The 27,647-nt window shown below is 46.2% G+C and overlaps 2 protein-coding genes across 2 annotated transcripts in view; one reads left to right on the top strand and one right to left on the bottom strand.

Annotated features, from left to right (window-relative positions):
* ELL (elongation factor for RNA polymerase II) overlaps positions 1-17,231 on the top strand; it is an 80,178-nt gene extending 62,947 nt beyond the window's left edge. Inside the window, exons 8-12 of the mRNA XM_024209815.3 lie at positions 3,437-3,926; positions 8,130-8,196; positions 11,739-11,910; positions 13,180-13,224; positions 16,250-17,231. Of these exons, the coding sequence (XP_024065583.1) occupies positions 3,437-3,926; positions 8,130-8,196; positions 11,739-11,910; positions 13,180-13,224; positions 16,250-16,354 (879 nt within the window). The 3' untranslated portion in view covers positions 16,355-17,231. The remainder of the gene's footprint in view (positions 1-3,436; positions 3,927-8,129; positions 8,197-11,738; positions 11,911-13,179; positions 13,225-16,249) is intronic.
* An 8,700-nt stretch (positions 17,232-25,931) lies between these two features.
* Positions 25,932-27,647, bottom strand: part of SSBP4 (single stranded DNA binding protein 4) — a 57,946-nt gene continuing 56,230 nt past the window's right edge. The window contains exon 10 of the mRNA XM_029912276.1: positions 25,932-26,219. Within this exon, the coding sequence (XP_029768136.1) occupies positions 25,932-26,219 (288 nt within the window). The remainder of the gene's footprint in view (positions 26,220-27,647) is intronic.

The following is a 27,647-nucleotide window of genomic DNA, read 5'->3' as shown; positions in this document are numbered from 1 at the left end:
ATCTTGCTGCTCAGTAACGTCCCATGTCGAGACTGCTGCAGCACACTCTGGGACTTTCACTGTGCTTGCTGTGTACCTCATTCTCAAATTGAACTTTTTCTAAAATATGAGTATTTAGTATGTTTCATCCAAGAAAATCAAGGTGATGTTGGTGTTAGCAATAATACAGGACTTAGTTTAAGGTGAGTAAAAATTGGCCATTCTTTATTTGGTTTGTTTTCATCTGTCAGGATCTGCAGGCACCAGAATGTGTGGGGCACACTTATTGGGGGTTGCTTGTAGTCGTCTTCATCATCCCTCCCTCTGTCTGCCCAGCCCCTGCACCTTGTAGCAAAGAGGTGGTAACAGTATTGAAAAGCCACCAGGAGACATTGAGGAAGTGATGTGGTTGCCCCATAAATCCTTGGCAGAGTGCATATTTCCTCTCCACATCCCTTCTGATTGTAACTAGTCTGGAAAGCAGGACTTCCTGTCACCACGCATTCTTGGGCCTTTGCGAGTTGGCAAATGCGGGGAATTAACTGGAAGAAGAAAGCTAATCGGATGATTTCCATCAAAGGAACTGAGATTCCAAATGCGCTTTGAGGGAACAAAAATTCCACTTGCAAACACAACAATGCTGTCTGAGACAGTAAGGACAATCAAAACTATCCCCAGTATTCCAGTAGGTGCTAAATAATCCTGCCTCAGACTCGGTGCAGCCTTTTGCAGCAAGGCAAATGTACACTGTGGTACTGAAGGCTATCCAAGGTAATTTGGCTGCCTCCGAAACTGGATTTGGGCTGGCAGCCATAGCTTCTGGCTCCAAGCTACGCTTTTTGTACATTGACTGAAGAAAGGTTCTTTCACAGTGTAACTCCTCCTAAGCTAACCTGTGACCCCCCAACAGCCACCTGATTTAAGATGCAGATGTGGTTAGTTACCCTCATCCATCAGCAGTGGATTTATCACTGAAAAGCATTTTCTCAAAGCATTATCTTCAGAACTCCATCCCAATAGGTCTGAAAGGGCAAGTGGGAAAATTCCTGCCTTCTCTCTACTTCCAGCCTGCCAGGAGTTTTCCATATGTCAGTAGTGGTTAAGATTAAGTGCCTAAGTTTCAGCATTTCTCTAGTATCTTTCGTACTGTGAACTCACAGCTCTTTACAAACATTCAGCCTTGGGCCCACTTCGCCTTCCTCGAATCCCTTTGAGGTGGGGAAGGATATTACCCCTATTTTATAGGGGAAGAGACTGAGGCACAAAGTTCAAGTGACTAACCAAAGGCCACAGAGTAAGTCAGTATCAGTCTGGAGTAGTATCCAGAAATCCTGACTCTTGGAGCTCTAACCACTGAATATACTTCCTCCTTTGCCATTATCCTACGTAGGTGTTTTGCAAATGCAGCATCTTTGGCAAATACTTATTGGAAATGCTCTCCAGACAGAAGAGATTGCAGCCCTCTGTTTTGTTAGTGTTCTTCCATTACCCCTTGCATGGGGGTAGCTTTGCTCCCACCGGGAGAAATTTGAAACAAAGAAGTTGGAAAGAGACTGACGGGGGTTGGTTTGGGCTTCTACAGGAGACAAAGAGAGCAGAGTAGTACCAGTAATTACTTTTTAGGACCTGACCCCTTACAGCTTTCTCTATCCACTTGCTCATACAGCCTCTCTGGGCCAAGGGCCTTCTAGTCCTGTGTAGCACTCCCGCTCCTTTTTGTGTGGCTGTGCAGTTATCGTTAGGGTCTCTAAGAGAATTAGCTGCTTGGGTAGCAGAATCCGGTTTCTCCTTGTATTGGATTGAGGGCTGGCAGCTTATACTCTAAGTCACAAGCTTGTGTCCTCTCTGGGGTCTCCGGTGAGACAGCGTGGTGGATTTGCATTGGATTCATAGATTCTAAGGCTAGAAGGGTCCATTGTGATCATCTGGTCTGACCTCCTGTATCACATAGGCCAGAGACCTGCCCCAAAATAATTCCTAGAGCCGAGCTCGTAGAAAAACATCCAATCTGGATTTAAACATTGCCAGTGATGAAGCATCCCCCACGAGCCTGGTTAATTACTTTCACTGTTAAAAATGTATGCCTTATTTCCAGTCTGAATTTGTTTCGCTTCAGCTTCCAGCCAGTGGATCATGTTAGACCTGTCTTTGCTAGATTGAGGAGCCCAATATTAAATGTTTGTTCCGCATGCAGGGACTTGTAGACTGTAATCAAGTCATCCCTTAACTTTTGTGTTAAGCTAAATAGAATGAGCTCCTTGTGTCTATCCAGGTCATTAATAAAAATGTTAAATAGCATCAAGCCAAGAACTGATCCCTGTGGTAACCCACTGAGACACAGCTGCTAGATCAGGGGTAGGCAATCTATGGCACGTGTGCCGAAGGCAGCACGCGAGCTGATTTTCAGTGGCACTCACACTGCCCAGGTCCTGGCACCGGTCCGGGGGGCTCTGCATTTTAATTTAATTTTAAATGAAGTTTCTTAAACATTTTAAAAACCTTATTTACTTTACATACAACAATAGTTTAGTTATATATTATAGACTTATAAAAAGAGACCTTCTAAAATCGTTAAAATATATTACTGGCACGCAAAACCTTAAATTAGAGTGAATAAATGAAGACTCGGCACTGAAAGGTTGCCGACCCCTGTGCTAGATGATTCCCGGTTTACAATTACATTTTGAGACCCATCTGTTAGCTATCTTTTAATCCACTTAATGTGTGCTACATTAATTTTACATCGTTGTGGTTATTAATCAAAATGTCATGCAGTTCCAAGTCAAACACCTTGCAGAAGTCTCATCAACACTATCACCTTTATTCACTAAACTTGTAATTTCATCAGAAAAAGATATCAGGTTACACAAGATCTGTTTTCCATTAACCCTTATTGACTGCATTAATTAGATTACCCTCCTTTTATTCTTTAATTGAGTCCTATATGTTACCAACAGGCCTAAGGTTATCTGGGTCATCCTCTTCACCCTTTTTAAATATCGGCACATTAGCTTACTTCTAGGTTTCTGGAATTTCTCCAGGTTCCAGTACTTATTGAAAATCAACTTTAATGGTTCAGCCAGCTCCTCAGCCAGCTCTTTGAAAACTCTTGGATGCAAGTTATCTGGACCTACTGATATTAGAAATGTCCAACTTTAGTAGCTACTGTTTCGTATCCTCCTGAGATACTAATGGAATGGAAAGTAATAATATGACTGCATCTGTTTTTTTCCCCCCATATACAGAACAAGAATGTTTATTGATTACCTTTATTGAATGCCTTTTCTGCATTGGGCCGCTGGCCAAAGTACTTTATTTTATTTTATTTCTAGTGACTTTTGTTTGCTTATTGATACAGCAGTGCCACCTACTGGTGAAGCAGAGTACTTAAAGCAAATGACTGATTTGAAATCACTGTCTTGTTAGTCTTTAAAAGAATGTTTTTCTTTGTCCTCAGAAACGATCCCAGCCTCTGGAATTCATTGATCCACTAGCCAACAAAAAGCCTAGGATATCTCACTTGGCCTATAGAACTCAGCCCACTTTTAATGGGAAACTGAACTCCTCGAACGGGAAAGATGCACCTGCTCCTGCGGTGCAGTCGGCTGTGGCCGATTCTGTCAGCTCCGGCTCTCACTTACCAGTTCTGGAGCTTCCAAGGCCTCATGACCCCCTTTCTGATGTCAGCAGTGACCTAAGTCACAATGGCAGAGACTGTGAGAACCCAGAGGCAACTGACAGATTGACTAATACTTTGTCAACAGACTGTCCCCAAACGAGCAAACACAACTGTAGCTCACTGTATGTGAAAACAAAGAAAAAATCCAAAAAGCACAAAGAAAAAGAGAGAAAAGAGAAAAGTGAAGAAAAATGCAAAGAGGAGAAGCAGGACTGTGAACTAATCAAGAAAGGTGGCTTAAAAACGAATACCTCCAAGGGTGTCATAGGTATGTGAATTCTGAAACTCTTTGTCTGCCTGTACAAACAAATGGCTGCATGGAAAATATCGGTTGTATGGTGGGTTTAGAACAGAAACAGTGTCCTGCCTATAGATCCAAGGCCAGAGACTGTATGCTAGTGAAACTCTCTCACTATCTCTATCTAGATCAACATATGGGCTTTTCTGTGCAGAGTATATCAAGTTTTTCCTGTTTAATTTTTTTTATTTTATACTGTTTTGGAATCTACTTCTGATTTGTGTCAAGTTTCTCCTAATTCAATTAAAAGCCTTGTATTAGTACATGGATCGTCATTCTGGTCTGAATACCAGTTTGTCACTGATTACTTATAGCTGCCGCTCTATTTCCCAATGGATTTGCATTTTCATATTGTTCATCATTGTGTTGATTTTAACTCCATAATGGAAAAACTAGTCCCATCAAAGGCTTTTAATGTTGGATACAACAGAAGCTGTAGATAAACTTAACATGATACCTGTTGTTGTTAGGACTCAGACAGTATAAGCTTTCAAGCTAATAAAGTTCATTATTATATCTTGTTATTTACCTGATCTAATTTTCTCAAGGATCAACAAAGCTACCAACATCTCAAGTGTTAAAAAGGAAGGATGGAAAAAACAACCCCAATACAGTGTTTCAAAGATTACTTACTGCGTAGATTCACAGAAATTACATGGGAAAACATCTGTTGGCTAATCTAGTCCATTCACCTGCTAGTGCAGTCATGTTTCCTATTTGCTACTACTTTGTCAAGTCTAATCTATAATGTCTCAAGTGAGATTGCTTCTACTGCAGCCATTGGAAATAGTAGTTCAAGGCTCATAGATCTGTCACTAAATTATACATTACATCCAGCCTTTTTCCTTAATTTTACCCCATTACTTCTAATTAAACTCCATTTTTAACCACACTAAATCCTCTCCACCTTTGATGCATGAGAATGCATATACCTTCCTTTCTTTTGAGTAGAGTTTATCTTTTACAGGAGATCATTCTATTTTTTACTTGTATTTGGGCTTTAACAGAATGTAACTGTTTTTGATAAAGGGACACACTTGTTTTAGAGAACGAACTTCCAGTTCAATATGGGGTGAACTCAATCGAGAAGATATTAAATCTCATGATTTCCCGTCCTAGCCAGAGCAGTTCATGTACACAGGATCTGATTGCTGACAAGTGATTTCAACTGCTCTCGTGTAGGCTGTTCTGACCATTATAAATGGGGGAGGTTTTGGTACTTCAGGATGCTTTCCATTAATACATCAAACCTCATTTTACTATTTGATCTTATTTACTGTGAGTCTCACTTTTCTGTGAATTTCTTCTCTTCCTGTTGTTTTTGTCTGTGTGACTGTCTTCTTAATTTTTGGCATAAGTCATGCAGGAAATACATGCTGTTTTCCTGACGCTTCTTGTTCAGTAGCAAAATATTGCAAAATTTTCTTTGTCTGTCTGTCTTAATGAGCTACTGACACTTTAAAAATCCCAAACCAGAAAGTAAGGTAGAAAAGTGGTAAAACAGCAGTTTTGCAGTTCTGACTTGTTGCTGTATTAATGGGAACTGGGCTTAGGTATTTCTTCTTCACTTGTCCCACATGTATCATCTATACATTACTAAAGTAACTTATTTTCTGCAATTCCTAGCAGTGCTCCAAGTGATTGGAGATTATAAGTAATCATAAACAAACTGTAGTAAGTGATGCATAGATTCAGCATTGTAACTGGTTGGGTAAATCTAGCTAGGTTCACCTCCACGCCTCCCAGATGCTTTGTATAGAAGTTGAGTTTGTCCTTGCAGACTATTACTAGTTCTGTTTTAGCTGGAGATGAAGACCACATTGGGGTCTCCTGAGTTAGACAGTAGGTGCCACTCAGGGGCAAAATGAACCTCCGTTGATTTATTTTTCTCTCCTCTCTGCTTTACTTCTTACCCTTGTCCCAAATAGTCCTTCACTTCACTAACCCATACTCAGGTAGGTAAGTAATTTGGTGGGGAGGACTGTCTCCGCTCACCATCAGAAATCAAGATTGCTGAACTCCTGCTGATAGTTCTTCTGCCCCCTTCCTGTTTCTGGTACGCTTTCCTTCGCCTTAGGGAAGTCTTGGTACAACCTCCGACAGGAATGTATCTTCAAAGGGAAAATTGGGGCAGCTCATCCTAGGACTGGATTTATTACTTCAGACGTAGCTTTGGGGTAACGACTCCAGAGGAATTTTAGGGGGGATGAAAACGCCAAAGTAGTTGTAGCTGATGCTATAAATGTGGGTCTTGGGGAATATGCTACCATTCCTATGTAACTCATTTCTGTATTACAAGATCAATATATAGTCAAGATTCTACTTGCTTTGCTGACTCATTTGCTTTGAATCACATTGTACTTCTCCAAAATAGGATGAGTACACCCTCAGTTCTGTGGCTTTGAAGCCACCCCCATTTGCCTCTGCAACTTGCTTCTTCCTCTAGACTGCAGCTGACTTCCTAGTAGGGCCAGTCAGAGCATTGCACACTTCTCACCTTTCAAGTTAATTTCCCACTGCTTATGGGGTATCCTCCCCTGAGGTGGTCATAAGAACATAGCCATACCGCATGCCAGTGGCCAGATGCTTCAGAGGGAAAGAACAGCAGAGGGCAGTTTTGAGTGACCAGTTACTGATCCATGAGAGGATAACTTATCCCATGACTGCTTGATTTGCTTAAGAGCCTTTGCTGAGGAACCTTGTCAAAGGCATTCTGAAAGTCCAAGTACATTGTTTTGACTGGATTGCCCTTGTCCACATGCTTCTTGTCTCCCTCAGAGAATTCTGATGGATTGGTGAGGCATGATTTCCCTTTGCAAAAGCTGTGTTGACTCTTCCACAACAAATTGTGTTCATCTGTATGTCTGATCATTCTGTTCTTTACTGTAGTTTCAACCAATTTGCTTGGTACTGAAATTAACAATATCGGCGGCCTGTAATTGCTAGGACCACCTCTGGAGCCTTCTTTACAAATAGGTGTTATATTAGCTACCCTCCACTTACTTGGTACAGAGACTGATTTAAGTGGTAGGTTGCATACCATAGTTAGTAGTTCTACAATTTCACATTTGAGTTCCTTCACAACTCTTAGGTGAAAATTATCTGGTCCTGGTGACTTATTACTGTTTAATTTATTAATTTGTTCCAAAACCACCTCTAATGACACCTCAATCTGGGACAGTTCCTCAGATTTGTCACCTGAAAGGAATAGCTAGTTATGTGTTCAGCTCAGATTGAAGTCAAGTCTACCTTGGACCTAAATCTTATGCCTACCAAGATCTGGTGCCATTCTCTTACCCCAAGAAAACCTTATAGGATTTTTAGGTGATGTCTACCCTGGCAATTGAACGACAAAACTTTTGTCTTTCAGAGGTGTTATTCCCCCTCCCCCGAAAGACAAGTTTTGGTCTGACGAGCGCCAATATGAACAGCGCATTGTCGGCAGGAACGCTCTTCTGCCGACAACGCAAACTCTGCTTGTGAGGGGGGGTGGAAGTTTTTTGTTGGGCAGAGAGCCGACAAACAGCGGCCACACTGCACGCCTTTTAGCGGCATGGCTGTAGCGACACAACCATGTTGCTAAAAGCTTTCTGGAATAGGGAGTGCTTCCTGTTGTGCTCTGTGTGTGGATGGCCTACTCCGTAGACATGCATGAATAAAAGCAGGCTTTTGCTTTATGAAGCCATACATCTCTAAATGCAGTGTTGAACATATCCCTTCATCCCATTCTGACATGTAAAACTTCCTCCAGGAATCTCTAGTGTGAATAGCAGTAAAGCATGTAGCATAGAACAGAAGGGGAAATAATTATACTCTGCTCAACTTTCTGATCTGCCCATCTGGACTGCATTCATTTGTTTTGCAGTTCACTAGTGCTGGGATTAGTACGTTATCCCTGCTGGGTGGCATGCAGCAATATTTATAAACCAGTTAAATTGAGATGTTTTTGCTGCTCAACGCATTTGCAAATAGATGAATATTAGCTAAATCTTGCAATTCCAGCCATCTCATAATGTTGATACACGCTGCCTTTGGTCTGTTAAAACTAGAGCCACAAATCCTTTTCTATCAAGGAAAATGCATTTTGTAAATGGGGTATGAAGTTGGACTTTAGCTAAACATACCTTTGTAAGATGTAGGGCTGATGCAAATGTGGGTTTTTATATTTTGCAGGTTTAAATGGAACATGCAATAATTCTAGTGTACCAACATCAACTTCGGAAATGCCAGATTATTTATTGTAAGTATCTTCATTGTATCATTACCTTGGGATCCAATTCCAAACTATCCATCAAAACCAGCTAGTGACTAAGACATAACTAACTCAGTTATTTTCTGATTTCTATGTTAGAACTCTGTAAAAAATATTTAAAAAACCAAACACAAACTCAGGTATTGAATCCAAATTCACAAACGTATGGCCTTAAACTCCAACTACGTTTTACGGCAGGTTCTTCCTCCCCTCCACCCCCAAATTCAAGGCTGTTTTCCCTGCAGTGGTTGATTACACCTACCCCATAAATAGCAATATCTAATTGTCAAAGCCCTTGAAACACATTAATCCTGACAACCCGTTTGGAGGTCGGTAAACAATATCCTATTTTATAGATGGAGACCTTGAGAGGAAATAACTTGCTCAGTATTAGACAGAAGTCAGTCACTTTCCCAACAGTACTCTGGATTCTTAGGGTGTATCTGAAAGATCATCTTGTCGCACGGGAAACCCTGTACTCTGAGTTTGATGGGGAAGTGAGAAACTGCTTTTTAAAATGTTTGCTGTTAAGTGTATTTATCTGTAATGTTTTAGTGTTCACAAATATTGCTAATGATTTTAGTATCAGTCCACTTTTAAGCCAGGAACCTGTTTGTTCAATCAGTGTTAAATATGGCTCTCTAGATCCTTTGTCCAGTCATTGACTGAATATGATATGAGATTTTATTTTTGCTGGTATCCTTGCTGTGTGGGTGGTGAGGACAGTGAGGTTCTATCTCCCTTTGTTCTAGTGACATCTGACCTGTTGTGTGACCTACTCACAAGTGAAAGATGGCTCCAGATGGGAAGTTAATGGATAGTTGAATTAGGTGGGGAAAAGCAGCACGCTAGCAGGCTCAGAATACCCGTTCGGGTTACTCCTCATAGGAAGGGTAATCCCTGGGTTATGGTGCCTTAGACTCCTTTTTTAATCAAATCCCCCTGACTCCCATTAAGCAGTACTTGTTGCTATGGGTAACTCACATCCCTTCTACTTGAGTTTTTGGTATCAGAGGGGTAGCCGTGTTAGTCTGGATCTGTAAAAAGCAACAAAGAGTCAGATGTCTGACGAAGTGGGTATTCACCCACGAAAGCTTATGCTCCAATACGTCTGTTAGTCTATAAGGTGCCACAGGACTCTTTGTCGCTTGAGTTTTTGGCTGCTTCAAGCCAGATCTGTTTGTAAATAAAACTCCACACTTTCTGCTGTTGTGAAATGTCACTCAGATCTGGCACATATACCCCTGAATCGGGCAAGGTAGTCCTGCCAGCCCTCTTCTAGCCTCATTGGGTCCATTTTGGGGTACCCAGGGATCATGCAGCCTTGTGTTTCATGAAGAGGTGGAGAGGAGGGCATCCTTTATTCTGCTTGCAATGCAAAAATGGCCAGTCACAGCTTGGTGTATTAGAGGGTATGACTGTTTCCCGTGCTCTAATCAAAGTGGTGGTTTTATTGGTGTATAGGGGACTTCACAACTGAGTTCTTTGAGCGGATGTTGGCACTGCTGTTGAAGGAATTGAGGACTGTTTGAGTGCAGCATGCATGTAAGATATTACCTCTGATAGGCCACCATGTCTTTCTAGAGTGAGGAATCCTTGGGGGTTATACCCAGAGAGAGAAAACACCTGAGCTGCCAGCCATATACTCAACCTTGTCTTTGGGTCTGATTTAAATGTTTGATATTTGAGTCATTGAGTAGTCTGACCATCACCTCATGTGCCTGATACAGATGTGAAACCTTACATCTGAGTGCCATTTTTTCATTGCATGGCACTAATGCATACTATAGATATTTGCAACGTACACTCATCTCCAGCAAGCATCTGACTTCCTCTTCCAACCGGGATGTTGACCAGCTCAGTGACTGACCGTTATTAGCTGGTGGAAACTACCATTAGCTTGGTGGTTTCTTGACCCATATTGGTGGCTTCTTTTGCCTGAGGTCACTGTGGCTTAAGTTTCCAGAAATCAAACCAGTCAGGCTGTGATGAGATGGCCAGGGTGCATCACTGGAGCCACCTCCTTGTTTGTGCAATAAGTTTGTGTCAATTCAGAAAGACAAGGTGGGTGAGGTGGTAATGCTGATTGGACCAGCTTTTGCTGATGAGAGAGACAAGCTTTCCACCATTCAAGGTGAAGTGGCCCGTTAACATCCCTGTATCATAGGACAAAAACAGGGGTGGGGGGTTAGTAGTTACAGGTCATTGTAATAAGCCATAAATCCAGTGTCTTTATTAAGACCATGATTTTAAGGCTATGTCTACACTGCAAACCTCACAGCAGCACAGCTATGCTGCTGTGAGCTCTCCTGCGTCATCGCTCTGTGCCGACGGGACAGAGCTCTCCTGTCGGCATCATTCAACCACCCCAACGAGCGGCGGTAGCTGTGTTGGCGGGAGAGCCTCTCCTGCTGACGTAGCACTGTCCACCCCGGTCGGTGAAACTTATCAGTCAGGTGTATTTTTTTTTTTTTCACACCCCGACTGACAAAAGTTTTACTAACAAAACTGCTAGTGTAGACACAGCCTTAGTATCCAGCAGCTTATGAAGTTAAGTTCCCAGGCTCATCTTTTGAAAATGTTGAGGCTGAGGATTGATAGCTCAGGTACGGAGTGATCGCTTTGTGTCATCTCTCCTATGCAGTCTGGTGGTCAATAGCCCAGTAAAACCACAACTTTGCAGCACAGAGAACAGTCGTATCCTCTAATAAACTGATATGTAGCTGGGACACGCGGAGCACCTTTCCCAGCCCCGAGGAAGAGCTCTCTGTAGCTGGAACGCTTGTCTCTCACCGACAGAAGTTGGTCCAATAAACGATATTACTTCACCCACCTTGTGTATCTCATTCTGGGACCAACGTGGCTATCACAACACTGCATACGACATACATGTCAATTCAGTCACTTTAGTGGTGCATCTTAATAAATTAGGCTCCCTTTAATACAGAGCGGTAATAGTTCAGAGTCCTTCACTCTGTTCTCCTTCAGTCACTCAAGACCTGTGTTAGCCTGGCAGATCTCCAGCCCCCCTGTCACTGCTGCAAAGAGTAAGGTGAGAGATTGGTGGTGTCACCTATGGTAAACTTGTTAAAGCAGATGTGAGGTCAAACATGGAGATGAAAAGGGAAGAGTGATCCCTTATATCGGACTAGTTAGAAGGTGCCCTGCTGAAAGTCAGGTTAATTGCATTTGATTAAACTGAATGGCTTTTAAATGACCTACGAGATGTCCCTTTGGATATGCATGGGCACTCTGTGTGTTCGGTTTGTGCAAGGTATTTTCAGAAGGTGAAGAGGGGATATGTCCCCTTTTTTAATATGGGAAGTGCTGTGCCTTCTGTGTTCGTGCAGTCCCCAGACCAATGGGGGCCCAGTGCTGACTGAGGCGTCCAGGTGCTGTTGCAATGCAAATAACACTGTTTGTCCTGGAAGGCAAGCACTTGCCAGACCTGCTGCTTTGACCTGCAGTAACATTGCTGCTTGAAAAGAGACATTTGTTGTAAACTGCTGTTTAAACTCTGTTCCCTTCAGAAAATATGCATCCATTTCCTCTTTGGAGCAGCGTCAGAGTTATAAGAATGACTTCAATGCGGAGTACAATGAGTACAGAGACTTGCACGCCCGGATAGAGAGGATAACTCGACGGTTCACCCAGTTAGATTCCCAGCTGAAGCAGCTTTCGCAGGGCTCTGAAGAATATAAGGTATAAGCAGGAATATCTGTTTGAAAACCTAACTCTGCCGCTCACAGAGCTGTGGTTTGGTTGTAGTTCACATGGCCTTCTTGTTGGGGTGTCTTGGGAGGACTTGCATCAGGCACTGGGTGACTGTATTAAATGCACTGTACACAGCCCAGAACTGATGGAGGCAGAGCGTTCATGCAGCTGACAGCTTTTCAGGCTGTTTGTACAACAGCCCTGTGTTCTTTCAGTTGAAACACACATTGTGGTACTTGTTGACAACGAGCAGCCTCACTAAGACAATTGGTGTCCCCAGCCAAATCCTGCTGTAGATCATTACATTAGTATATCATCCTCGCCAGAAAAATGATATTTCACCCATATGAGAGCTTATTAAAGATGGAAAGCGAGCTAATATGGAGTCATCTGTTTCTCCTGACGCTTTGATCTTAATAGTAGAGTATTAGTCAACCTGTCAGACTGTTTTTAAGAGCTTTAACTATTCATTAGCTTGAGAAAATAAATTTCACTGAGGATAATACTGTTCTTCACGGAGCACTTCTTGTACTGCTCCAATGTCCTTCACCTCCCCTGAAATACCCTTTGTTTTGCTGTTGCTTTTCTTGGGACAGCAAAATAATTCAACACTCGTCAGTGGAGGAAAGTTAAGCTACTTGCAGAGTAGACTAGGTAGCTCTCCTCAAGAACTGCATTCTGGGGGCCTGATCCTTCCAGCACTTGCTGTCGGTGTAACCATTGCCAGGGTGAGTCATTGACGCCAATGAAACCACTCGCAGTAAAACGCACAGTAACTCTTGAAGGGGTCAGGCCCTTGTTTTGGATCAACTAATTGTTGGGCAGCTGTACATATTTCAGGCTCTGTCCCTGCCACATCTCCTCCACTAAACCATAGCTGTTTTTTTCCCTTTTGATATTGAACAGCCAACTCTCTTATGTGAATGCAAATATGCATTTTTATTTATTTATTTATTTTGCGATTAAGTTAGCATATCTCCTGTACACTGTCGTGGAAATTCTGAACTGGCCACTTTTCAATTTGGAAAGGGCCACGATGACCTAAAACACACCAAAATAATTCCAGGTGCAAGAAACTGTGGGGGGGGAATATACAGTAATTCTTTCCATGTGATAGTTTGATAAACAGCGCCCTCTGGGAAAGAGGTCAGGGTCTCACTTGACTCAACTTTGAATAGTCAAAGTGCCACTCACTAAAGTAGGTTCCAGTTGTATTGTTTTTATGGAAACAACTTGATGATGTCCTTTCTTTTTCAGACTATCCATGATCAAATTTTACAGGAATACCGTAAAATCAAAAAGGTGAGTGAAAACTCTCAGCCACAAACTAAAATAATCCCTTTCTCCACTTAGCAGGGACAAGGTTTAGCTTATGTGATTTGTCTGGTTGCAATTTGTCAGGAAGGAAAGGGCTCCCTCTGCTGGTTAGATGGGGCTCAATGGCTGAGGCAAGGCCCTTCAGTGAGATGTGTTAGTCAGCACTTCGTCTGTGTTAGAATCATAGAATATCAGGGTTGGAAGGGACCTCAGGAGGTCATCTAGTCCAACCCCCTGCTCAAAGCAGGACCAATCCCCAAACAGATCAGATTTTTGCCCCAGATCCCTACATGGCCCCCTGGAATGAGTTACGTTTCTGTGTTAGTGCCTGGGATAGCAAAAGGGCACCTCTGAGGCTTTGAGGTGCACAGCCTGAGTGACAGTTATTGGGGTCCCCCTTGTTTTGTGGTGTCACTGGCATTTCTCAATGCATGAGGATATAACTACGTTCAAAGTGGCTACAGGTGTGTTGTGAGCAAGACACGAGAAGTCATTCTTCCGCTCTACTCTGCTCTGGTTAGGCCTCAGCTGGAGTATTGTGTCCAGTTCTGGGCACCGCATTTCAAGAAAGATGTGGAGAAATTGGAAAGGGTCCAGAGAAGAGCAACAAGAATGATTAAAGGTCTTGAGAACATGACCTATGAAGCAAGGCTGAAAGAATTGGGTTTGTTTAGTTTGGAAAAGAGAAGACTGAGAGGGGACATGATAGCAGTTTTCAGGTATCTAAAAGGGTGTCATAAGGAGGAGGGAGAAAACTTGTTCACCTTAGCCTCTGAGGATAGAACAAGAAGCAATGGGCTTAAACTGCAGCAAGGGAGGTCTAGGTTGGACATTAGGAAAAAGTTCCTAACTGTCAGGGTGGTTAAACACTGGAATAAATTGCCTAGGGAGGTTGTGGAATCTCCATCTCTGGAGATATTTAAGAGTAGGTTAGATAAATGTCTATCAGGGATGGTCTAGACAGTATTTGGTCCTGCCATGCGGGCAGGGGACTGGACTCGATGACCTCTCGAGGTCCCTTCCAGTCCTAGAATCTATGAATCTATGAATCTATAATACAGATGGACTGGCCATTAAAATCCTCCACTGAGGATACTGGCCTGTTGGTTTTATTCTTTGTGTAGCACCTGTAGTGTTTTATGTGCCTCAGACATGTAAAACAACATGGTCCCTGCCCCGAGGGCTTGTAGTCTAGATAGGTGAGGTAGAAATGCAGGGGGGCAGCGAGCCAAGCGGTGAGCAGTGACGTGGGGTGCACCTCGAACCACTGTGGTTTTTCTTTTATCAGATTTTTAGTTTGTGAAAGGGGTTCTGAGCCCTCCCTTTGCTGAGGAGTTGGTGGGCTTTGTGAAGTGAGTTTCTGGGGCACTCCCCCCTGCGCTCCACTTCCCTTTTAGAAGGATCCCGTGGTTCAGCTCCGAGGCGGGGAGGGAGAGCAGAGCTGGCGGGCTGCAGATAAAGCTGTTGTGCCATTGCTTGATAGCCTATCTACACAGGTGACCTTTGTGTCCCCTTTGGGGCCTTGTGGAAGAGGCCCTCACATCCCCCTTTGTTAGCTAATACATAGGTTAGGGGCATTGCACGTCATTGTACCCAGCATGGGGGCAGGTATGTTAACTGAATGTGTTGTGCTCTTCCCACAATGCTGTTCCCTTCTGCTCACTCGTGTCAAGGTGTATATCCCACAATACCCTGCACAGCACAACTCAGCACTTGGCCTAGGCAAATCTGGAACGTGTCAGAAACCAGACCACGTGAATGTCCTGCCCTCAGCTTGGGAGGTGTCTTCCCAGCCCCTAGCACTTGGACTGTGGTGTCCGGTGAAGGAGATAAGGGAAGGTGCAGAACAAGTTAACGAACGAATAGGTTGGATCTTAAGTGACACACACAGTGTTTTTAACTTGTACACAGCCCTACTAAAAAATATGATGAATATGAATGCATACTTCCGGCAATACCCTCTGTGTAAGGTGAACTACAGGCTGCAAAAAACAGGTTCATGGAGGCGCTCTTTTGTATTGTGCTGCTTTGCCTTTAGACAATAAATTGGCTGAGCTTGGTTATTTGGTCACTTGCAGTTTCATATTAAAATTTTTCAATTGTAGTCAAAATCTGGCTATTCTAGCAATACCCTACTTAGCGTTCCTAATTCAGGGGCAGGGGGCCCCAGTTACAGAACAGACACCAAGGCCTATATCCTTGCACTGTTAGGAGGGGCATCATCTTAATTGAAACGAAGTCTGGTTGCATTTCTAAGGTTCTGTTGATAGTTTTATAAGGGTTTAATGTTATAAGCACGTTACATTTATAACGGTATGTTGTAGATGGTAATAGAACAACCTATTATAACCCGCAACAATTAACCATTTCTTGCAATGTCTATTAATCAGACTTTTTATAAGTAATATAAAGTGACTCAAAAGTAATGGGCACCTCTTTCCCCTTCCATCCCCCAGTGGTGGGGGAGTTCACTCCCGAGCTTCACTCATGAGAAATGTACAAATTGCTGGCCTGTGGCCTCCCAGATCTTCAGCACCCAACCTGCTAGGATACACACTGCAGTACCTGCCCTTGCCTAACCCTAACCTCATGAAGGAAGGGGGACTTATAGCTATCTCCCACTTAAAGGGGATGTTTTGCTTTTTTACTGGAGTTACCCTGCTCAGAACAGCTTTCCAATTTTAGATTGAGGGTGGGTTGAGGAATAGAATTGGTCCACACAATCCAGGAGCAGCACCGTTTGCTGTAACCTGGCAACAACAAATCCAAGTGCCTTTTTAAGGGAGGAGGAAAGATCTTCCTGATGAAGAAACTTAATTGGATGGTAAAAGTATTAAGCTAATCAGTGACTGTCCATCCAGCAAAGGAACCAAACTTCAGTGCCTACTGTTAACTAGCATCAATATGGTTTGCATTTTGGGGCTGTCTGACCCACTCTGTCTGTGATGTGTGTTATGATAGAACTGGAGAGCTATTAACTTCGGTAATTGTATCTTCCTTTTCCTTGCAGACAAACCCCAATTACAGCCAAGAAAAAAATCGCTGCGAATACCTCCACAACAAACTGGCTCATATAAAAAAACTGATAGCAGAGTATGACCAACAGCAGTTTTAGTCTTGGCACTAATATCTGGACTGGGTAGTGCAAAAAAAAATTCACTTGGATGTTAGTTTCCTTTATACAACAAAAAAAGTTAATTCCTTTCAGAGCCAAGCACGAAGTCCTCGTGGTTGGAAGAACTTGGAGATGATGATGACGCGGAGTCTGTCACGCCAGTGTCTGAGCCAAGTAGTGAAACCAGTGCCTGGCGTAGTCCTCTCCAGTTTTACCCTCTCTGAATGTTGGAAAGGAAAATAAAGGAAAATCTGCTTCTTTGAAGCCAGCTTTTGACACTTAAGGGAAAACTTGCCTAAAGTGAATAAAACTCCCAAAGGTAAAGAATCAGTTGTTTTCATGGATAAAGTTTGGAATGAAGTTTAGTTATCGCTGGCCCAGCTCTTGCCATGTTGCATATTCTGTTCTGCAGATGGTGAGGAACTGGAATGCTGCTAAGTTACCTCCTTCTCTGGCCCCTGCAATGTTGATATGCAAGCTGTCTGCGCTACATGGCACCATGTTAAATACTCAATTTCCCAGAGCTCTCCTTGTTTGTTCCTGTTTGTCATCTTCTCCAGTTTGTGCTCTCCTGGAGGTGGCGGTGTCAGCAGGAGAGAAACTGCCCAGGAATCTGCACCGAATGCTTTGTCCGATGCAGACTTTTGGATTCTTCATATATGAAATCTCTTATCCAGCTTGTGCATTTGGAAACAATCGGCGTAAACTTTGCCATGGCTTCTCCCGGGTGCACAATTCAGTCAGCCTGCATTATACTTCATATACCAAGGCCAGGGAGACTGAGACCTGTCTGTCTTTGACTTTTATAGTTTTATACCAAGACAGCCAATTTTATTAATTGCTAATGAGACTGTGGTCTATTTTTCTAGATATATATATATATATATATAAAAAGCATCTTTTCTAAAACTGTGCCTCCCTTTTCCTTTTAGGCCAAGTGTTTCAGAACCTTCCCTGTCTTATAACTGCAGTATTACTAATGCTCATTGGATACTTACCCAGAGAAGTTATTTTGTTGTTTGTAATGGGATAAACAAGGATTTGGTGGGGTGGGGGAGGGCGATGCTTTCTTGTTCTGTGTTCTGCACATTTCCAAAGCAGCAGCAGCAGAGAATCCAAACGCTCAGAACAGGAACCGGAAGAGAGAAATTTGAGAGAAGTAAGGTAGCATGTCCAGTGCGGGTCACTTACACTCTTGTGCTTTGTCCAACCCTTTCCTCTGGATTTTTGGACTTGAAGGGAATACTTTAGAACATGGCCGAGGCGTGAGGAACTCAGCAAAAAGCACAAAGGTGCCCTTTAGCTCTGTGGTTTTTACCTTTAATCCTGCCAGCCTGTGTGATTTTACTCACTCCCGCTTCCATTTTATCTTCCAAACAGCAGAGGTTTTATTTCGTTCCCAGTAGTGGCTCCTTGCATCAGGAGAATGTGATCCTTTTTGAGAGAGTAAAATGGCAGAGTCAGGTCATCAGGAATGAGGAGGGGGGGGGACTAGTTCTTCTCTGACTAGGTTCTGTTTTGTGTTTTGCTGCCCAAGAAAATGTGCGTCCATCTGAAATAATTCCATTCTAGCTGGACTCTATTGCTGCTAGTTTAATAGGCTTGTGCTCCAAAACCTCTCACCATTTGTCGTCTTAAAAGGCCCTTGTTCAAGGTGTAGATAGTTTTAAAGTGTCAGAGTTTCTCTTTCCTGCCTAGTCCTCCAACACCAGTGAGATCACTGATGCTACCCTAGTTTGCTCCCACGGGGATCTGACTTAGTGCTAATGGGAGCCATTTGCATATACAGCTATGCTGGGTCTGGTACAGGGGTTCTGCAGCTGTGATCCATGACTAGCCAGTGGCCAGTTACAATTTGCAGACTAGCAGGAAGGCCTCATGTGTTTTCAAAACCAAGCAGTAAAGGGTTAGTAAGAAGCTGGGAGGGCAAGGAGGCTCTCACAGAGGTCTGCAGAATGACTTGGTGGAAGAACCCAGTGTTTGTGGGAGTGAAGTCCTAGAAACAGCTGAAATTTTAAGGAAAATGTTGGTGTCTTTGCTTCCCCTACCCACAGAGCAGACTAACGTTCCGTGGGGGAGGAGAGCAGGGGAAGGTTATTCTTGTCTCGTGGACATAAGTAGCAGTCTTCAGAACATCTCCTGCCCCATTGGGGCTTCCAGTGGATAGGGAAAGCTGAAAAATATGGATGATTTAAAGTGAAAAGCTTTTGTCAAATGAGTTTTCTCTTGATGTTACACGCATGAGTTCCCCCTCACCCCCAACAGCAAGTGGTGGTTTCATGGGAATATCAGAAACAAAGGACGTCCATTTTTCTTTGTATGAGCTCAAATCCTGCTAAAAACATAGGCGATCTGAAACAGCTTTGATCCAACAGACTTTCTGTGGCTGTGAGTCGCATCAAGATCTATTTTATTAGAGCATAAGTGATCTGTTTTGTTCCAGCTGTGGTTAATGTGGGGGGTTACATTGCTCTGCTATTGGGCTCCCTTTTCACCTTGTTTGTGTACTTCTTACTGTTGTCAGCAGAGATCTCTGGGCATGTTGTGAGGATTCACAATGCAAGGCCCGAAAAGCAACTTTGTATTGCTGTAGGCAGCTTTGCTAGCCGGCAGTTGTGGGAATCCAGCATTTTCTGGTGGCAGCACTAAATCTGTGTAAAGCCTCTGCCAGAAGGCAGCATCGTGACTTCAGGATGCAAACCGCAACATTCTACCAGACGATGCAAGCAGTTGGGCTTGAAAGAGTGTTTTCGTCAGTGGCTTTCAGATTGGTGGCCTAATCTGTAGCACAAACTACATTTATCAGCCAACATGTTTTTTTAGCAAAAGAAACACAAAGTATGCTTCCTCTTGAAAACGCAAGGAACCACAAAACTCCAAATGGCAGAAAAGGGCGTCAGTTATGAACCAAGATAAATAAATTCTTCCATGGAAACACGTCTCATTCTGATCCTTAATATTTTGAAAGGGTTTTTTGGAATTTTTTTTTTTGAGGGAAGTAGAGATGGATCTCAGTCTTTATACATCTGCTATAAAATATTTTTGCAAACAGTTGTATACAAAGATGTATTATGTACATTTACATGTATATTCTGGAACTTCTAGAATCCGAATATAAAGCTGAAAAAATATTTAATGACTATCCAAACTGTGAGACCCAATTAGCTTAACTTTCTGCTTCACTTTTCTTTTGGTCTGTGTTATGTAGTCAAATCTGCCTTCTTTTTTTTTATTCCTTCTCTTTTTTCTTTTCTTTTTAGAGAGTATGAAGCTAGGCAAATCTTGTGCTTTTTGGGTTAATAGAAACCAGTTCTAGATGATTAAGTATGATCTAACTTATTGATACTGTGTTTTACTTTGTAATATTGTACTGTGGATAAAACTATATTGAGCCATGGAGTTGGAGTTTACAAAGAGCTTTTCACTTTGCCAAAATGTTACAATTTAAAGGCAGCATACTCTTCAGCTTTCCAGTCTTTTCTTAAAGAGCTAGTGTCTTTTTGTACACTAAAAAGCTGAATGCTGATTTTGCAACATATAATAAATTCACTGTATTGGAAAACAAGCCCAAGGTTGTATATTTCTTTTCAGAGTTTATTTCGGAGGGTAAATGGCTGGCGTGGGGTTTAACCCCCCAGTAAAGAATGAACCCGAATGTTTGAAATATTGTGCTAAAATTCTGTATTCCCAAACGTAAAGCGTTATCGCTGCAGTAGGGAGAGGAACAATGGCACAGGGTCTGGTCTGACACTTTTCAGGTTGTGATGGGGTACATCCCAGGGCTAGCGTTCAGCCTGTCACCCTCAAAGGACTTGGTAACTTTCACCCAGGAAACATCATTGCAGATGCAGAACAATGTAGCTTTCAGTGAAGTTTTTATCTCGCTGTTCCTGTGTGACGGAGGCTCAGGGTGCTCAGAAAACTCCCTCAAGATTTGAATTCAGGATCAGCTGCCTTGTGTCCTTGGAGCTTTAGGATCAGGTTTGCTCTAATTGGCTCTGATTTATCCCCTTTCTCTCCCCCGGTGGTTCTTAATCCAAAGCCTCGTCTGTCTGCAGTGCCTAGGTACTGACCTGTGCTCCATCGCTCTCAACCCCCTTCTGGGTAAAGTGTGGGCAAGGTGCTCTCTGAAGTGGACTAATCCTAATCTCAGAATGTTCTTGCTGGGGGATTAATAGTTATTTTTGTTAGCCCTGCCCGACTTGCCTGCGTCTGTTCAGGGGATGGAAGGGCTGCGAAAATAGAGACCTGTGACCCTGTGGAAAATGTCACAAACGGCCGACCCCCACCGCAAGAGGGAGCTGGATGTCCCTGTTCCAGTGCTGCTCATGCAGCCGCTTGACCGACAGGAATTAACATGCGTTCTTCTTGCCTGACCTCAGTGTGTACAGCACATTTGGATCCAAACTGGCTTAGTGAGGTGTACGACAATGTTCAGCCACCAGGGGGCAGTGCAGGGGTTCTCAAACCTTTTGTACTGGTGACCCCTTTCACACAGCAAGTCTCTGAGTGCGACCCCCCCCCCCATATCAATTAAAAACACTTTTCTATTTAGCACCATTATAAATGCTGGAGGCGAAGCAGGGTTTGGGGGGGAGGCTGACCGCTCGCGACCCCCTGAGGGTCATGACCCCCAGTTTGAGAACCAGTGGGGCAGTGCTCTCCACGGCCTCGGAATGGCCTGGTGTGCTTTGTTTAGGACACATTCTTGTCAGTCTAAACTTGACGGGGTGTTTGATTTCCCACTGACTCAGGGAAAATCCTCTTTGGCAGCAGCAACCCCAGGCACCTTCCCAGCCTCAAGCCCAGTGGTGTGGAGAGCTTGAACTGGGGAGACGGATCAGGGAGTCCCCTAGTGGCTGCAGCCCTTGAGGGGAGGGTGGAAGGGGAGCCCTTGGTTTGAGGCCGGCTTGTGAGAGAGCGCCTGGAAGAACAGCAGAATTCTAACTGAAAACACACCAGGTGTGATTAGGAACAGCCTGTACCACACGCAGTGCTGGGGGAGGGAGAATCGGCCTGTACCTCAGCTGTCACATGGGACTCCATCTCCTGTTCCACGAACCAGTGAGCAGAGCACCTGACCCAGGCTGCCTTTGCGGCCCTTGTGTAGGCCTCCGCAATCCAGGAACGTTTGCTCAGCTGATGCGTGGGAGACGGTGTTGGTGCACCCTCATTCGGTACCGATTCACGGCATGGGTGGAGCAGGCTGTGCTGCTAGAGACCCTGCTCCACACAGAGCGCTTGGTGCCCCTGCTTGCTTTGGGGCATTTTCACGAGACTTGGTTGGGGGTTAGCTCTGCCCGTTCCCCTGCCGTGGGCATGTGCCGCAGTCAGAGACGTGATCCCTGTCGATAGGGTGGCAGAGCCCTCAGAAGGAGCTGAGAAAAGTAAAAATTTAAAACTTGGCTAGTGGAAATTTCCGGCAGGCTCCCCAGTGCCCCACCCGGGCTGCTTAAGCTGAAATCCTCATTTGCATCTTATTGTCTAGAAACCTGACTCTGGCAGGCTGAAAGTTTAATGTGCAAATGAGACCTGTGCGCTGCATATTTAAACACGGCACATGCCTTAAACGGGCCGTTACCAAGTTCTCGTGGGAAACACTAGGCTGTGGCATTACTTCAAAAGGTGGATTTTTGTCCCCTTAAGACTTCTGCTCTTTGCCTCTGTCTCTGACTTCCTGCGGGAACCTATGACTTGCAATGCCTGCTGGGGAGAGTAGGGGTGAAGCAGCGGGGAGTGTCACAGCTCAGGATGAAATGCCTTGGCGCATGTGAAGGGGCTCGGGACTCGGAGGTTGCACAGCTGCAGGGCTGGCTGAGCTTGAGGTGGAAGAACGGACCCAACAAAGCAGTCCAGCTCGTGGAGTCCTAGTTTCTAACTTGAGACACCAAAAGTGCCTGTCCATCTATTTCCGATACTTGAAAAGAGAGAGTAAATGAGGGATACTAGGAATCCTCCAGCACTGAGAGCGCAGGCTGGGTGGGGAAATCCTGTCTAACACAGGAATGAAATGAGAACAACTAGTGACTGGTCAGTATCCAAACCCATTCCTAAAACAGCCTCTGGGGGGAGAGGAACGCAAGTGTCCATAGGTGGTGGGTGGCTTTTTTTTTTAAGGCCAAAAGGGACCATCCACAGGACTCCTGAGTCCAGTTAGTGTCAACAACTCAAGAAGGATGTCGATAAACTGACGGGGTCAGAGAAGAGCCATGAGAATGATTAAAGGGTTAGAAAACCTGCCTTAGAATGACAGACTCAAGGAACTCAATCTATTTCATTTGACACAGAGAAGGTTAAGGACTGACTTGATCACGGTTTAGAATGACTTATCTAGGGACCAAACACTTGATAATGGGGGCCCTTCGGTCTAGGAGGCAAAGGTCTAACGAGATCCAATGGCTGCAAGTTAAAGCAATTCAAACTTGACATAAGGTGCAAACTTGCAAAGGAGGGTAACTAACCACTGGAACAATTTACTGAGGGTAGTGGTGAGTTTTCCAGCCCTGGCAACAAATCAAGACCGGATGCTTTCATCAAAGATCTGCCCTAGTGCAAATGAAGTATTTCAGACCAGGCCTGTGTTATGCTTGAGGTCAGACGAGATGATCTGTGGTCCCTTCTGGCTTTATTTATCATCTAGTCCAGTGGTTTCCCAAATGGGGGTTCGCAGAACATTACGGGGTTCACTGGAAAAATTTCACTAATGGCAGACAGAGGACCCCGGGCATTGCAGACAGCAGGTGGGACCCGGTTGCAAGGCAGACACCCCGAGCCCCAGGGAGAGCGGGGCTGGGCAGTTGGGGCTGGCAGCCCAACTCCCGGCGGTCAGCGCGGGAGCCAGCAGCCCAACCCACAGCGCTCCCCACGCAGGGCTGGCAGCCCGAGCCCCAGGGAGGGCGGGGCTGGGCAGTTGGGGCTGGCAGCCCGAGCCCTGCCCCTGTCAGCAGGGGACCCGGCAGCCCAAACCCCAGCGCTCCGCACGGGGCTGGCAGCCCAAGCCCTAGGGAGAGCGGGGCGGGCAGTTGGGGCATCCATCACACTGAGGAAATTTAAACTTAAATTCCTGGAAATATTCATTTTTAGGAGGGGGTTCACGAGATTTCACAATTTAGTGAAAGGGGTTCGCGGGCTGTTAAAGTTTGGGAACCACTGATCTAGTCTGACAACACAAGCCCCAGAATGTCACCCAGAGATTCCGTATCTGTCTCTATGCGGGACTAGTGCAGTTCTATTTAGGCCAGGATCCTGTCTGTCTAAATAGCAAATGCTTCAGAGGAAGGTGCAGGAAACCATGTAATGCAATAACCTGCCTATAACAAAGGCTCCTCCATAACCTCCTTACGATGGCTGGTGATGTAGGCGCATGAGGGTTTATATCCCGTACACATGTAGCTGCAGTAGAGACTGCATGGGTTGTTGTGATCCATATGTGCACAGGCCAATTCTTCTTTGGAATCCTGCTAAGCTCTTGATCTCATGTGGCAGGGAGTTCCATAGTTTAATGACATGTTCTGTTTGAAAGAAATTTAAAAATGAAATTTTTTTTATCTCATTGAATTTCCTTTCATCTTTTTATCAGAGGAGATACAGGAGTGCCAGATCTCTCTTCTCTGTTCTAGTCCTTATTTTGTGTGTTTCTATCATGTTCTCTTCACTGTCTGTGTCCTGTTTTCCAATTTCTTTCACATGGAAGTCTCCCAAAGCCAGTGTGTGGAACAGCTGATCCCAAAGTCCTGTTCTGTCTCCTCCCCTTGTTCCCAGGACCTGTGCAGGGGGCTGCCTGAGACTCTAGCAAGCACTGAACTCGGGGAAGACAAACAATACCTAGCAACGCTGATGAGGACAGCTTACCCTTTGGACAGAGGCTACTTCTTGGTTGCCAAAATGGAATGTGTGTGTAAATAGCACTAAATTGCTTCTTTCCTGTCACTTCTAGGCAATTCCGAGTCCATAAACTGCTGTCAGATTGTGTTCCAGGCGGGATCAAGAAGTGAACTAATTAGCAGACTGCTTGGAGCGTTAGCAGGGCTGCACGAGAGAAAACTGCCAGTGGAAATTTACCGGCCGCTTCCTCTCTGCCACGCCCAGCATTGCCACAGAAGCTTCCCTCTTATCGGAACCTAATTGTCTGGAAACTTGACTCTCCTGTCCCTTAGCTGCATGTTTCATGTGTGATCACTAATTGGCTCTCAGCCTGCGTGCTCCCCAACCCCAGCTCTCTCTTGGGGTGGCCAGAAGCCAGGGATGGGTTAACAGGTGCCAGTTTGACATGCTGAGCAATGGATCCTGGCTAGTTCTGGTGCAGGACGCGCCTCTGGCCAACTTCTCCCAGGGAGTTCTGTGCTGCACAGTAGCTGGTCCCTCAGGGGAAGCGGGGGTCAACTTACGGTACATCAAGCCCAAGCTGCTGCTTCCCTCACTCTGAAGTTAGTGTGATGTTGCCAACTGTGAGGCAAACAGCGACAAGGTTCAGCTGTGGGAACTAACAAAGGTGGTTCCCTCGGGGTAGCCTTAAGGTGGAAGAATTCAAAACCTACCCTCGCAAAAGCCCAAGGCAGCAGGTGCCTGTTGTAGGCAGAAAGCCAGGGCTATGGAAGTGCGACTGTCTGCCTCCCAGGGTCCCCAGAGTTCCATGCAGCAGCCTCCTGCTTTGTATGATGTCACCGAGTTGCTGTGTAGGGCGGATGCTGCTCTGTCCTACCTCAGCTGGGAGTGGGAGGATAAACAGTAGATGGAGACGTGCTCGGGCAGGCTCCGGGAGCCCCTTCCCTCAGGCTCCAGGCCACACTCACTAGTGAATGCACAGGGGTGCTTTGGGGGATGTCTTTCTCAGGGCTTTTCTAGCTGCATTGTCAGGTGACCAGAATTGCTTCCAGCCTGGAGTAATTACTCGGGAATAAAATCACTTTGATTCTGGAATAGCATCTACAAGCGGCGCTAGTTCAGAATAGTTTATTACCCCATCGATTCTAGTCCATTTCCCTGGGCAGACCTGGCCAGAGCTGCTCTCCAGCCAGGCAGGCTCTTAAGGCGAGGTCGGACCGTAGGACTTTCCCCAGATCCATTTTAATAAATGCTCAAGGATGCTCTTGAGCCTGGTCTCTGTGGATTTTCCTGGGAGTTCTCCCTTCTGCCCACTGCAGGCTGTGGTTCTGGTATCTGCAATACCCTCAGCCGTGGGTCAGGGGCCTGCTGCTAAGGGGGACAGTAGCATTAGAAGGAGACCCAGAGCTTGTGTGCAGCCAGGCAGGGTGTGAATCTACAGGGCCCCGTTGTGACGCGCACGAACGTCCCATAAAGGCCAACCCTGAGCAAAACCCAGCAGCTCCTGTATCTGTTCACTTCAAAACGCTTCCGGCCTCCCTGGGTTCTGCCCGCCAGCCCTCGGGTGCCTCCCCTCGCGTGGTGCAGGGCACTTGTCTCCATAAGCGGCTTCTGTTGATATGCCAAGATGACACCAAGGGTCCCCATCTCGGTCTGGCTCTGCCCGGGTTACAGCCCTGCGAAACAGGGCAGCAGTGGGGCTGGGGGTTAGGCCCTGGAGCACTGCTAATGGGACCAGGCGCCTTTCCCCCAGCTAGGCCTTCGCTGCCTCCCTCGGCTCACGCAGCAGGAAAACGGCTCCGTGCGGCGGAACGGCCTGCGGCCGAGTGGTCAGGGCTCCTTGCAGAAGCCTGGGGCAGCTCTCACTTTTCACCGGGGGGGGCTTCTCAGGGTGGTTTCTAAGTGCTGCTGTTGGCGAGGTCACGTTGGTCTCCATGGACACGGGCCGGGGGTGACGCTTTGCCAGAAGGCAGCGCGTGCTGGTGCTGGTGTTCAGAAGAGGGCTGGGGAAGCGAGCGATGCTGCTGGCCTCGCCGCGATGCTGGAAAAGCAGAAGCCAGGGAGCCCCTGCTCACGTGCTGCTCCGGCAGGGAGGGGGGAGCCGGCGCGGTGGGACAGGAACAATGGGGGGAGTCGTGGGAGGGGGTAAAAAGGGGAAGCAGTGGAAAAGTACCAGCTCCAGGCCCCCTGGCCAGGACTTTCAGAGCCAAGATCCTGGTACAAAGCCATGGTTTTGTTTCAAGCCCTTGCTGAGGGTCTGGAATTCCAGCGCTCAGGCCGTTCTGTCCTTCATCTGCCCACCGGCGCCAGCATTGTGCAGCGGGGGCCAGCGGCCCAGGCTTCCTCGGCGGGGCCGCAGCTTCTCCAGGCCCCTTTCCCTCGTTTACTGCTCGCGCGTGGGATGCTTTCCTCCCAGGGCCACGGAGCCGACCAGCGAGCAGCAGGATCTCTCCCAGGAGCGCTGGCCTGGGAAGCTTTCCTCTGCAAGCTGCTGGGGATGCTAGAGAAGCAAATGGGGGGGTAGCAAAAGGCAGAAGAACAGGGGCTGTTGAGGTGAAAGGGGTCTGCACTGAGCTCCTGATAAATCTCTGCCCAGGCTTCCTACGCCCGGCCTCCCCCCGCTACTGTGGGACTTGTGGCCAGTGCTCGTAGCCCAGGGCTGCCCAAGGGGTCACTGTCGCGGGGCGCTGGCCCCTTTTCCAGCATCCCAACCTCTCCCTCAGAACGAGCTCCGAGGGCTGCAGAGGCTGCTGGGTGACAGGGTTTTGCTGAGTGCAACATGGCCACCAGCCCTGCTCCAGCTACCAAGACTCGGCTGTGGGCTGGAGCCAGCCCTAAGCTCTTTGCTAGACCTGGCCCTGTGGCGCATGCATGGCTTGCAAACTCTGCATTTGCCTTTCCTGAAGCGGGGGGGCAGGATTTTTTTGCACCCCCCCCCCCCCCCGGGGGGTTGGGGGGGGGGGGGGGGGCTGGGGCTTTGTCTGATACGCAACTCGACCCCCCCCAAAAAAAAACGTGGGGGGCGGCCCCCTGCCGGGGGGGGCCCCCCCCCCCCCCCCGGCACCGGCTGTGAGGGGTGATCGCCCGGTCCGTCAGGACAGTGGGTCCCAGGGGGTGCTGGGCACTGATGCGGCCTGGGGGCTGCCAGCCTCACATCCCTCGGGATGTGTGCGTGTGTGGACAAGGTGGGCCGGTGCCTACAGCTGCTGGGCAGGGGGTGGGGTGCCCACCTCCGGGGGCAAAACCCAGGGCATTATGGGCGAAGCCTGAGCCCATCACGCGGCCCAGCTGGCAGCATGTTTTGGCTGGATGTGTTTCAGCACATGCCACAGTGGTTAATTGCTGGAGACTCCAGGACCATCCTGGAGGGTTGGCACCCGGGCAGCTGCCTCAGAAAAGGGGCGATCCTGGGAAAGCCTGTGAGCGCTGCGTGGGGCAGGTCCCCCAGGCACTGCCACATGGGGGGGGG

This window comes from Terrapene carolina, unplaced genomic scaffold (genome assembly GCF_002925995.2).
Source record: "Terrapene carolina triunguis isolate 2854851 unplaced genomic scaffold, T_m_triunguis-2.0 Scaffold194, whole genome shotgun sequence".
Taxonomy (NCBI): Eukaryota; Metazoa; Chordata; order Testudines; family Emydidae; genus Terrapene; species Terrapene triunguis.
The sequence above is the reverse complement of the archived record's forward strand: the minus strand, read 5'-3'. Positions and strand labels throughout refer to the sequence as shown.